A 13,007-nucleotide genomic window follows, 5' to 3' on the forward strand; every position below is an offset into this window, starting at 1 on the left:
CTCTCAGATTATCCACACGAATTTTCTGAGTTCTCCTTTCTCCTGCATATTTTAACTTCAAAGAAAGCAACAGTAAGTGTAATTTGCTACTTAACTTTGTGTTCGCCGAAACACTGGGTTTGAAGTACCACTACACTAGTGTGTAATTCGTTCTATCCTGGGAGGAAATAATCCATAACCTTGGGTAATAGGAGGGGATTAAATTCCTTAAGGAAATACAGTGAATTCAGTAGGCTCGAATTGATTTTTTTTTATTTCTTTACATTTCTACTTATGTTATTTTATTTTCTCAAGAATTATTTTACAAATACAAATTACTAACCATCACTAGATTGTAACGTAACCAAACAAACAAGTACCACGAAGCTAAAAACAGTTCTTTAAATGTATTTTGTAAATTTTTCTATTTAGAAAATACACCAACAAGGAAGCTTCGGTCGTCGACCTTTCGAATCGACTTTTTTTTTTAATTAATTCTCTACTTCTATTACATTGGAAGATGAGGAAAAAAGAAAAAAGACAAACAATAAGAATTCAATTCAAACTTATTATGTGAAAAACTCCACCAGAATCACTAGACTACACTCTACTCTTGGTGGTGAATGTCAAAAAAGACCAGCCTAAGAGTAAACCAAACAAACAAATGCACGAAGAAAAAAAAAAACAGAAGTTAAACAACAAGATTTGGTTGCTAAGAAGGCAATGCCATAGCGTTAAATGTCAATATCACGGGTTTGTTACAAAAGAAACAAATAACAAATAGGAAATCATGTGAATTTCCCAACTTTTTCTATAGAGCTCACTTCTCTTCCCAAAAAAGGCCCAAAATGGAGGAGCAAAACATGTACAACTATGAGATGGTATACACACAAAAGAAAGTTCATAGGGTGTCAAAAGATTAATGTCCGAGGCTGGTCAATTAGAGAGCAAAAAATTATGTATCATAATCTATCCTCTGTTGTTACCCGATCTTGGGTTGCTTTGATAGAGGCTGTTGAGATACTGATGCTGCTGAAGATTCTGGTGTTGATTGAATATCATGGCCTGTAACTAAAGAAGATGGCACTGACTGTGTCAATGAATCGTCTTGAAATTTTCTCTTTCTTGAACTTCCTTCTTTGATCCTCTTATCTGTTTCTTCGTTATCCCCCTCGCCTCTCAGTATGAAGTTTTTGAGACGTTTAACATCAGACAGCTTAACAGGCTTCAGCAGAAATTCTTCTGCCCCTTCCTCCAAACATCTAGTAGGAAAACAACATACTCAATTAGAGGGTCAAAATTACAACAGAAATTGTGCTAGACAATACAGGCTCAACAGCCAAACATATGTTACTACTTCAGTAGCAACATATGTCCTTCTGAAATTCGAGATTTGTATTCAGACAATCAGACCAACTACTACAAATCCAATTTCTTCAATTCAATAAGCTAAGTAACAATTGATAAACTAATCCAACTCATGGGCACATTAGCAACATATTCGGTCAAAACTATCACAAATAAACGAAAACAATTGATGGTGAAAAGAGGATGTACCTATCAATGCGAGGTAAAATCTTTTCCGATGACATAATAACAACGGGGATCTTGCTCAATGCCGATGATTCCTGCTCAACAATAAGGAAAGGTTATCATTCACCATTACTGATCTCAAGAAGCAACAACAGATAGGCCTAATATAAAGACATGACATGGAACAAACTAACCCCATCAACAACATACCTTGATTTTTTTGAGTAGTTCATATCCAGTCATCCCAGGCATAGAATAGTCTGTCAGTATCAGATTTACCTTCAAACCCTGAAACCCAAAAGATTGAAAATTTCATTAATACAAAGTATCAATAGTCATTAGAGTAAAAACCCATAAAATAATGCTCACAAAAGGAAAAAGAAGTTATGGCTATTCAATTTCAAAGAATATATACACAATTTCATCTTACGCACAAATATAGAAACAATAATCTGCCTAAATATACTTACATCAATCCCCACAGAGGTCTTCTCTCCATCTAAACCCAAATATTGCAAAGCTCTCCTTCCACTTTCCACAGCCGTCACTGCAAATGCAAAATACCACATTCTAAGAATTTCTAATCAAAAAAAGCAAATTTTTGGGCTGTTGAAACTGTTAAAAACCAACCTTTACAAGAAGAAATCTTCAGCAATCGCTCAATAACCTTCCGATCAACATGGCTATCATCCACAGCAAGAACATGCAACTCATCTGCCATTTTCTCCATTTCTATTACCAAGAATACAAATACTGGGTCTCTGTTTCAAAATAGAATCGAACTAAGAAAAAGGTTGTAAAAGCGAATATATAAGGAATAAAGGATGGTTCTATTTGGTCATGTGGAGGAAGTGGATATAGTAAAGGAAGAAATATAGTAAAAGACTGAAGAAGAGATACTGAAAGATCTTAGCAAATCTACATCGCATTATCCCACTTGTCCCCTATGCTATCCCACGCTATTATTAAATTCGATTGTTCCTGTTGTTTCTTGAGAGATGGGATTTGCTTTTAGTCGAAGGTATCAGACAAAACATACTGTTTACTTCTCTCCACTGTAACGTATCTCATTATACTAATTCTTCTGTCGTGCTTGTTTGTGGGGTCAGGTGCCATAAACACTGTTTGTGGTCACTAACTTTGACCCGTGTGGGGTCACTTCCTTTGACCGTGTCGTTTTCTTTTAATGAAAATAAAAAACCCAGGTAATAACCATAATTGGAAAGTTAAAATAATAAGCATTAATACGCAGGTAAAATTAATACTCCGTTTGTTTTAATTTTAATTTATGTAAATTTATTTGACTAAGTACGGAATTTAAGGAAAAAGTGAAGACTTTTGAATTTGTGGTGCAAAACGAGACGCATATATTTTGTGTGACTATATAAATTATTTCTAAATATAGAAATGATCATTCTTTTTGACATGGACTAAAACGGAAATAATTTCATATAAATTGAAACGGTATAGTAAAATTAAGAATGAACATAAATAGAAGAGAATATTGAAGAAAAGAGGCGAGTTTCTTCTGAAAATTGAACGGCTTCAAGAACGTATTGTTTTCTTATTACTCCCCGTTTCATTTGATGAAACTCTATTTAATTAGTCACGAAGTCCAAATTTTTTGCCATATTAAACATGTCATAACATAACATCATTTTTTTTTGAAAAAAAAGAACAACATAAACTAATACAGAGAAAGTAAATGACTTCACATTATTTTTACACCCTCCGTCTCATATTATTATTCGTAGTTACTAAAAATAATTGTCTTAAATTATTTGTCATTTTAGAAGTTCAAGATAAACTTGATTATTTTTTTCCTTTTTTACCCTTAGTAATAATTGATCTTGAAGATGGAGATAACACATAAATAAAATAAATATTCAATGAAGAGAGTTTTTTTCTTAAGACATAAATAAGAGTAAAATCGTCTAATCGCATTCCTAATTAATGTTTCTTAAGGGCGTGAAAGAGAAAAACACGACAGAAAATTTGAGATAGAAAGAATAGCTTTAGTATTCATTGAACTTTAGGGTTAGATAAAGCAGTAATTAATTACGCACTTATTGGATTACAATATTAATTTCTCCTATTCAAAAATGGAATGCATTGTAACTATAAAATTAAGGGGAAAATGTTATAGAACTATGACACTTTGTTTTCATTATGTAGTATATAAATATAATTTTATATGAATGTTAATTTGCTCAAAAAAATTATCCAAATATTTAATCACCCCCAATTTAATCTAATAATAAGGCCACTGATTAGGGGTCTACAAAGGAAACCGACAAATCGCACCAACCCAATAATCCGAATCAAACCGAGAAAAAAAATTCGACTGTGGGTTGGTTTGATTTGGTTTGGTGTTGGAAAAAAAAACCCGACCCTAATTGATTTGATTTGGTTTTAACTAAAGAAAGTCAAACTGAAACCAAACCAACCCGACGTTACATATATAGAAATTTTAAATATATTTAATATATAAATATACTTATTGTGATGTAATTTATTAATATTTCTTAAAAAAGTTTCATAATTTTATCTTTTAAGTTACTATTTCAATGTTGGAGATGGAACTTTTGAATGTTCCAATAAGTTTTATAGTCACTAACATTAGTAAACTAAATAATGCTAACAAAATTCTAAACCAAAATCAAATCAGTGCTAATGCTAACAAAAGATATTCAATTCAATACTATGAACGGGAATGTATTGGATATCTATTTTTTGTTTTGCAATAATTTAGATAAAAATGCATAACTTATTATGGCTTTTTAATTAGCAATATTTATATTACATAATTTTATTGTCTTTATTGTTGAATATTTTAGGATAATGCCATGACACATCTCATAGTTTGTATTATTTTCTTGAAAAATACTTTATATAGTTGTATCTTACTTGGATTAAAGAAATATTTTGAGCACAATTTATATATTTGCTCTACGAAGATTTTACAGGAAAAAAAAAAACCCGAAAAACCCGAAAATCCGAGAAAAACCGAGAGTGAAAAATCCAAGTTTTATTGGTTTGGTTTGGTCTTTAGATTTAATAACCCAACAAAATGGTTTGGTTTGGTAATTGTAAAATCCGAACCAACCCGACCTATGTACACCCCTATCACTGATTATACAATGTTGCTAAGATATATTCATATATACTAGTATGGATCTTTTTTACAAGTATGGTTAATCATCTTCAATCTAATCGTTGGATGGCCTATATATTGGTTTGGGTAATAAAATTTATGTAAAAAGGAAAAATTAATTGACCATCTGTCATCAACTTAAATATACTTTTCAATGCTTTTATAACATTTTTGTCGGAGTTTTGAAAAAAAAATCGTCTATTCTTGTTTGGAAGTACACAACAGATCGAGGAACCATTCAAAGTTTCAAACCAAACAAACAAAAAAGAAAGAGGGAATTAGAATCCTCTCTTTTCCACTGTTAATATTTGAGTGAGCAATGATCAAAGCCTGTGATGCACGAAACGGCAAGAACCTGTTGTTTAGGTTATATTAATTAACTTTGATATATACGTATTTTCCAAGTTGCAAGTTTGAAGATTTAAAGATTATCAAAACCTACTGTCTACCACTAGCAAGTTGTATGCTGTGTGCGACATGTTTTCCAATAGAGATAGTGGTCCATTTGCAATCCTAGCAACATAAATATTGTTTTGACAATTGAATATACATGCAGCGACAAGATTTAACAATTAATTTAAAGATCGTTTAGCAAAGACTATCCCACCAAATCTGATGGAAGATAATCTGATTTTGTCAAGGCTCCTATCCAGCCTACTACTTAATAAGTATTTGGTTGTCATGTGGGGATTTATTAACAATTCAAGTTTTAACCTGCTACTTAGTGCTCATTGCACTCTAATGAATCATTAAGAAATTTAGGCATTTTATAGCGAAACGTAAGATGACAAAGAGAGAAGCGAATCACGATTTATTATTTTTTTTGGACAAGGAAGCAAAGTCAATCGAACAACTGTGTTCAATTCGAATTATATTATCTATATATCGTAGATCATAGTAACTTTATTTTCCCTGATTTTAGAACTTTTTGTACCAGTCTTTGCGTGTGCAATTAATACACAAAAATGGTTATACGTTTTTACCGTGAAAATGGATGTTTAAATTTCTTAATTTTGGAAATATGACTAGTTTAGTAGTTAATGTTCACATATACAATTCAACCTTCAATAGTTACTCGATTTGAATGAAAAAAACAGTAACCACTCTGAAAAAAGATGTAGGAAGACAAATTAGGTGAGATTTAGAGTTAAAATAAATAATAAAAAAGGCAAAGGATAAATAAGAGCATGAGTGATTTTATTTTGTGTCTCACACAACTTACACTAGTTGTGTGTGGCCTCTTTTTATTTCACATATTTGTGGACCCATATCTTACACATTAGGATCCGCAAAAATTCTAGAACTACATAGCTGTGAGACAAAAAAAAGGCCTCATACAGCTGGTGTGAGGGGTACAAAATAAAAATTTTCGGTTGACTATAATTCAAGGTGTTTACAGTGGTTGAATTGTACTACTACTACTTTTTTGCGTAAAAAATTTTAATAGTGAAAAGAGGCGGCGTCAAAAATAGTAAAACCGCCTCCAGCATTGGACCGAGTCAAGTCCGATCTCACATCAGATATCTATTCGCTGCCAAAGCACCAAATTGATTCGGCAAATATATTCAACAGTCACCTCCATTCTCTCGCTTCCCAACAAATCTTCAATTTAAATCTCCGTACATTATTCGAAATTTCTACTCCTTCCGTCCTAATTACTTCACACTATTTCTTGCTTAATAAATTCGTTCCAAGCAACAACAACAACTACCCAGTAAAATCCAATCAAATGAGATCTGGGGAGGGTAATGTATACGCAGACCTTACCCCTACCCCGATAGGGCAGAGAGGCTGTTTCCGATAGACCTTCGGCTCAGAAAGATGAAAATAAGAAAAATAAGAAAAGACAATTCATTAGTAACTCCAGTAGAAATCGTAATAGTAACAGTAGCATAACAATTAAAATTCGTTCCAAACAATTATATACAATTCTAAGCATTAAATTAAATAATGACACAAATATAATGCACCATTTAAGACCACAAATGTTGAAACTTTCATAAACTTAAATACTACTCCTCTCGTTTTAAATTATGTTAACATATTTCTTTTTTACTTCGTGACAAAAAGAATAGCTCAATTCTATATTTGAAAACAATTTCCTTTATGCAATTATTTATAGTCACACAAAATATGTGTCTCATTTTACACTACAAGTTCAATATTCTACTCATATTTTTTAAACTTCGTGTCAGGTCAAATAGATTTACATAATTTGAAACGAAGGGAGTATGACATATTCAAAAAATTAAGTGCCATAAAATACTTTTTAAAACTTTATGCCAAGTCAATTATATCTATAATTTGAAATAAAGGGAGTATTAATGTTTGTTAACATTTATATGTTAGTTGTCTAATTAATTTAAGAATAAAATTCATATTTCTTATGTCATGTGAAACTTTTTGTATGCGTTAGAAACAGTTTGAAAAGAAAAAGAGAGGAATAAAGAAGAGAACAAAAGGAACTCCAAGCAAGACGGAGAGATATGAGAGGACAAATCAATCTGAATCTTTTTGATCTTCCATCAAATCAGAAAATCCCTTAAACGAAAAAGAAAAGCAACCTTTTTTCCAATTAAGTAAACTTTGGATACGACTTCAGATTGCAAAAGATTCGCCTGAAAACCGCGGAATCCCAAGTAAATCACTTAGCTAAGATTGAACCTTTCCGTACTCTCTAAGTAAAGCAAAGGCTTTTACTTCTTTGACAGTAAAAAGTTAAGATATTGTCAATTACATCTACAGCTAAGAAGTAACACTACTTGCTATACCTACGGTTTTCATAGCTTCTGTTGTCACCAGGGTGGACTGATTGAAATTTATGTTACTGCTACTATGACTTCTGTTGTTGCAGTTTCCTCGTAAATGGAGGAGCTAACTCCTTTGATCTTGTTCGTTTAGTAGTACTAGCAAATTTTACCAATTTTTATAGTTAAATGAAAACTAATAATAATATTTTCCTTTTTATAAAAATGTGTTTGGTCATGATATTTTGCAATATTTTTGAAAATGAGTTTTCAAAAACCAAGTGAGCGTTTGGACATAAGAATTGTAATTTTCCACAAAAAAGTGAAAAAAAATTTAAGTGAAAATGTTATTTGAAAATTAGAGTTATCTTTGTACATGAATATAATTTTGGGTTGTTTTTGAAGTTCTGTGAGTGATTGATTGAAAATTTTGAAAAATAATTTTTTGGACTTTTCCACATTTTCGAAAAAGTCCAAAATTTATCTTCTACTAAAAAATTAGGAATTTTATAGCCAAACAATGATTTCAAAAAAAAGAGAAAATTCTTATGTCGAAACGAGGGGTCAATTAAACAAATGGTCACTCAATTATCCCAAATTATCTCCTAAAGTTACTTTTTTTTTCGTTTGTAACAACAAAGTCAATGAACTGTGCCTACTGCACTCAGAAGGTCAGTCAACTAGTTTTCTAAATTTTGGATTGCCAAATACCTATTTCACCCTCAAAATTATAAATATTTATATTCTTCTTTTTTTAAAAAAACTTTTTGTATTCCATGCATATTTCTACCAATTTTTCGACAACACAAAGTTATGTCACCGGAAAGTAGGGGACTATCTGTATGGGGTAAAATATGCAATGTTAAGTCGTGCATGGAATATATATTCCAGCATTATATATGCTTAAATACTTTTTTTTTAATTTATAAATAATATTTATTTATTCTGTAGGTAAGTCCTTAATATAAATTAAAAAGAAAAAATTATAATATTAAAAAGTTTTAAAAAAATAAAAAGATATAAATATTTCTAATTTAGAGGGTAAAATAGGTATTTGGGAATCCAAAATTTGGAAAATCAAGTTGAGTGACCTTCTGAGTGCAATAAGCATAGTTCAGTAACTTTATTGTTACAGACGAAAGAAAAATGACTTTATGAGATAATTTGGGATTGTTGACTGACCATTTGAGTAATGGACTCTCCAAACGGGCTCCAAGTTTCAAAACTTTCAAAGAAAAAAAAACTCGCTCACGAAGCTGCAACATATTTTCAAGTAAAATACATGTCAAATACCATTTTTCTACTCAATTCCAACTACTACTTCATTTTTTAAATTATAATTTTTATGTACAAACGCCTACTAAATCAATTCTCTTATAAAATTGAACAAAAAATCACTAATGTTAGTGGCATTTTCTTATATTTAATGATTTATAAATATTATTCAAAGTTTAGTGATTTGAATAAAGGTGAAGATTGAGTAATAAAATCTTAGGCAGAATAGCCTAGGAGACCATTGTACTTATTCCGGTCTGTCATCCCGGTCCTTGTAATCCATAAAGTTTCATCTGAACACTTATAATTATTAAAATATACAATTTTATGTCCTTTTGACCCTGCGTGTTGCTTAATCACGCTAGATTGATGTCCACTTCAGATAAAATATGCCACATAATTTTTATTATTATACTTTTTTTTCGACAGAAACTACTTTAAAAAAAAATTGATATTCACTCCATTTTCTCTTTCCTCCTCCCTCTTCATCTTTTTCATTTCTTTCTTTTCCACCCAACCCCCATCGCCGCCACCCTCCAGCCTCCACCAATGATTTCTCTTTCAAGATATTACTAAAACTCAAGCAATTTATGATTTAGACACAATAGACTCGATTTTAAGGCTCAAAGCAATTGATATTTAAGGCTTCATTTTTTACTCGAAGGAGCTGGGTCAAACTAAATTTGAACATTTGATATGGTATAATTTACAAAAATTGTTGAATATTCGTAGATTGCCAAAACGAAGTTCCGGATGCTAAAAGCATTCAGATTGGAACGGTTTGCTTTTGCATTTTGGTTTAATTAACTGAAAACATGCATGTATATTTTAAAACATTCTTTCTTAATGTTTTAATTATTTTTCGTTTTAATATTCATACTCACGCTTGTTATACACGTGAAATCCACACATTTTGTCCACCTCAGCCATCAAGTTGCCATGTATATTCAGTCAACGGCCAGAGGGGTTTAAACTAGTATATTTTGATCACTATAAGTGTCCAGATGAAACTTAGTGGATTACAAGGACCGGGATGACAAACCGGAATAAGTACAATGGTCTCCTAGGCTATTCAAGAAAAGCGAAGGGTTTGGCAACAAGCGTCGGCTTTCTATCATACCTATGATCCTTATAACTAAGGGTGTTCATAAAAACCCGAAAAACCGAACCAAACCGAAAACTAAATCAAACCGACCAAAAAAATCGATACCTTTTGGTTTGGTTTGGTTTTAGTTTTGAATTTTAAAAACCGATCAAATTTGGTTTGGTTTTGGTTTTAATCAGAAAAAAACCGAACCAAACCGACTAAAGGAGTAGCTATTTTAAATTTATTATTACACCTATATATATGTATATTTTTATACAAAGTTTCAAAAAATTTATGGTAAATGTTAATAGTTTGCACTTTTGATATAGTTCTTTACCTTTACATTCTAGTTTGATTGGTAGTTTTCTTTTGTTTAGTGTAAGAATCCATTTCATGTTAAAAATAACATATTTTTAATTGAGTCCTTAAATTATTCATCACTATTTGATTCAATTATCATCAATATATCTTGGTAAATAATAGATTTCCCAAAGGGCAATTGATTTGATAGTGTTACATTGAGAATATGGTCGCCGGAATATGTGTATGGTAGTGTATGTCTTATATTTAAAAAAAACCGACAAATAACCGGAAAAACCGAAAAATCGACATAAACCGAATCGAGAAAAACCGACTTAATTGGTTTGGTTTGGTTCTAATATTTGAAAAATCGACTTACTTGGTTTGATTTCTTTTTAGGGAAAAACCGATCCAAACCGAACCACGAACACCCCTAGTTATAACACTAGTCTTTTTTGTTCGGTGTTAGTGATCATAGGTCAGAAACTCGTATTTAAGAACCAACAAGGGTTGTGGTGAAGTGGTAAATACTCTTCATCATTTATCAGACGTCTCGAGTTCGAGCCCCTGGATATGAAGTCGCCTTTGTTAGGGAGCGCTTTACCACCCAATGTGGGACTTCCCGGCGCGAATCCGGATTAGTGGGGCCCCAATGTGGGAACCAGATACCAGGTGAGAAATAAAAAAAAAAAAAAAACTCATATTTAAGCTTTATTTCACATTCTAATTACTACACTTTAATTGTATTTGAGCCTAATTATTATGTTATTTAGGCTGTGATTTCAAGTGAAGAAATGAGTTTGAAACTAAATTGAATGATTTGGAGCTTTGAAGTCTGAGTAGAAGCCCAGAGAATTAAGCCAGGATTGTGTTCGGACTCGAGGACCAAATCTGGATGTTAAAAATTGAGGACAAAAAATTACTCGGAAAAAATGCACTATTGCGCTGCGGGGCACAAGGTGCTAGTACAAAATTGCTATAATTTAGAATAAAACCTGCTTTCTGGACTTTCCTACTAGCACGACGCATAGGGCGATGCGCCTTTGTAATTTTGTTAGAGTGTTGTCCCACTTCGGCTCAGAAATGTTAGTTTCCTCCGGGCCCATTCTTACATGATATATATTAGGGGTGTGCATTCGAATCGGTTTATCGATAAATCGAATCGATTATTTGTTATCGGTTTATCGATTTCGATTTCGAAATTTTCCTTATCGAGTTATCGATTTCGATTTCGATTTTGTCCCCTTCGGTTATCGGTTTATCGATAAACCGATAAGAAATAATTAAAAAAAAATTTACTTCTTTAAAAATTTTTTTTTTTAATTTTTTTTTACCCTTATTCTATAATACCCTTTCCTTTAGCATAAATCCCTAACCCTATTATTTCATCTACCACATTTAAGGAATGATCATATTTAAAGCTCAAGGGAATGAAGTTCAAATTAATCGAAAATAGAACTAGCCGTGATGATGTAATTTTTTTTTATACCGTTGGGGTGTTGGTGGCATACATTTGATCCCTTACTTTAGTTTCGTTGCATGTACTTGTTGACACAATTTTTATGTTATAAACGGTGTTCGTCTTATTTTAGCTTCTTTTGGTCCATATTAGTTAGGCGTGTTTATAGCGATATACCTTCCGTGGAATCCCGCAAATTTTCTTATTGGTGTAATCGATAACCGAATCGATAAGTCCCAAAAATCGATAAATCAAAATCGAAAAAATCGAAACCTTATTGAAACGATAACGATCAGCATATGTACAAATCGATAATCGATAAGTAATTATCGATAAGGGTCAAAATCGAATCGATAAATCGAATGCACACCCCTAGTATAAGTTACATCAAAAACACGATTTTAGTGTATTTTTGACCTTGGGAGCTTTGAGAAGCATTTGAGGCTTTAAGATACAAGATTTCATCATTTTTTTCATCAATTCTATATGGCAGTTTGGATTTTTATGCTAGATTGATGTTTTCTTATTCTTTAAATGTATTTGTGATGACTTACTCCATAATTATTGAGTAGCTACCCTTAGAGTTTGACTTGATTGTTATCTATGGATTTAATTATTGTTTGATTGCTTGAATTTATTGGAAGAGCTTTACCTCTATTTGTGATCTTATTCTTTATTGTATTTAATAATGAAGAGCATAATAATGAACTTTGTTGCAACGCATGCTTTCATTTATTTTGGTACTTCTTTAATGTAATTGAAAGCGCTTTGTGATCTTTCTTTTGAATTAAGATTGACAAATATTCGAGAGAAGTTTTTCTTAGACCATTCTTACCAATAAATTCTTGCAAGTTTAACCGCACATCATATTACCTTATTTGAAAGGTTTAGGTTTAATCGAGAGAGGAATCTAAATCAATATAATACTTAGGAAAATAACCTCTTGAATTCGAGAGAATCAATAGTTCATTAATAGTGAAATTAAACAGTGTCAATTCCATTATAACAATCTTGCACTTATCATGCCATGATGTTTTATCTCTCACATTGATAATATGTTATTCTCGAGTTGTTCGCGATCAATTGTCAATTGTTTTACTTTTAATAGTTAATTATTGTTCATAATCATCCCAAATCAAAGTGTTAGAACATCCTGAATAGAATTTAACCTAAAAATTACTTGAATATTATTTAAATCTAATCGTTGTGGAGACGATATTTTACTATGCTATCTTTAACTAGCGATTATAGATTTTCTGTTCTGTTTTGCGCTTGCTCGTCAATTAGGGACCCCATGAGTAGTCGCTAGTGTCAACGGTACTTGCTGTATGCTTTTTATGATCTCTGGTTTTGATTCAATTACCACTTTTATAGGTAATGAGCCTCAAAGTATTTTCTACAACAAAGCACTACTACTGTGGAAGAATCAAAGAAGGCAGAAGCAACAAGAATTCAAAATTAATCTGTTATAGT

At 31.6% G+C, this 13,007-nt stretch overlaps 1 protein-coding gene across 1 annotated transcript; it reads right to left on the minus strand.

Annotated features, from left to right (window-relative positions):
* Nucleotides 1-530: 530 nt before the first annotated feature.
* LOC109216207 (two-component response regulator ARR6-like) lies at nucleotides 531-2,547 on the minus strand. Its single transcript, XM_019380341.1, has 5 exons — nucleotides 2,143-2,547; nucleotides 1,983-2,059; nucleotides 1,723-1,800; nucleotides 1,537-1,607; nucleotides 531-1,241 (listed from the first exon to the last, which is right to left on the minus strand). The coding sequence occupies exons 1-5, from the start codon at nucleotides 2,240-2,242 to the stop codon at nucleotides 962-964; spliced, it is 606 nt and encodes a 201-aa protein (XP_019235886.1). The 5' UTR covers nucleotides 2,243-2,547; the 3' UTR covers nucleotides 531-961.
* Nucleotides 2,548-13,007: the final 10,460 nt, after the last annotated feature.

The sequence above is a fragment of the Nicotiana attenuata genome, unplaced genomic scaffold (genome assembly GCF_001879085.1).
Source record: "Nicotiana attenuata strain UT unplaced genomic scaffold, NIATTr2, whole genome shotgun sequence".
NCBI lineage: Eukaryota > Viridiplantae > Streptophyta > Magnoliopsida > Solanales > Solanaceae > Nicotiana > Nicotiana attenuata.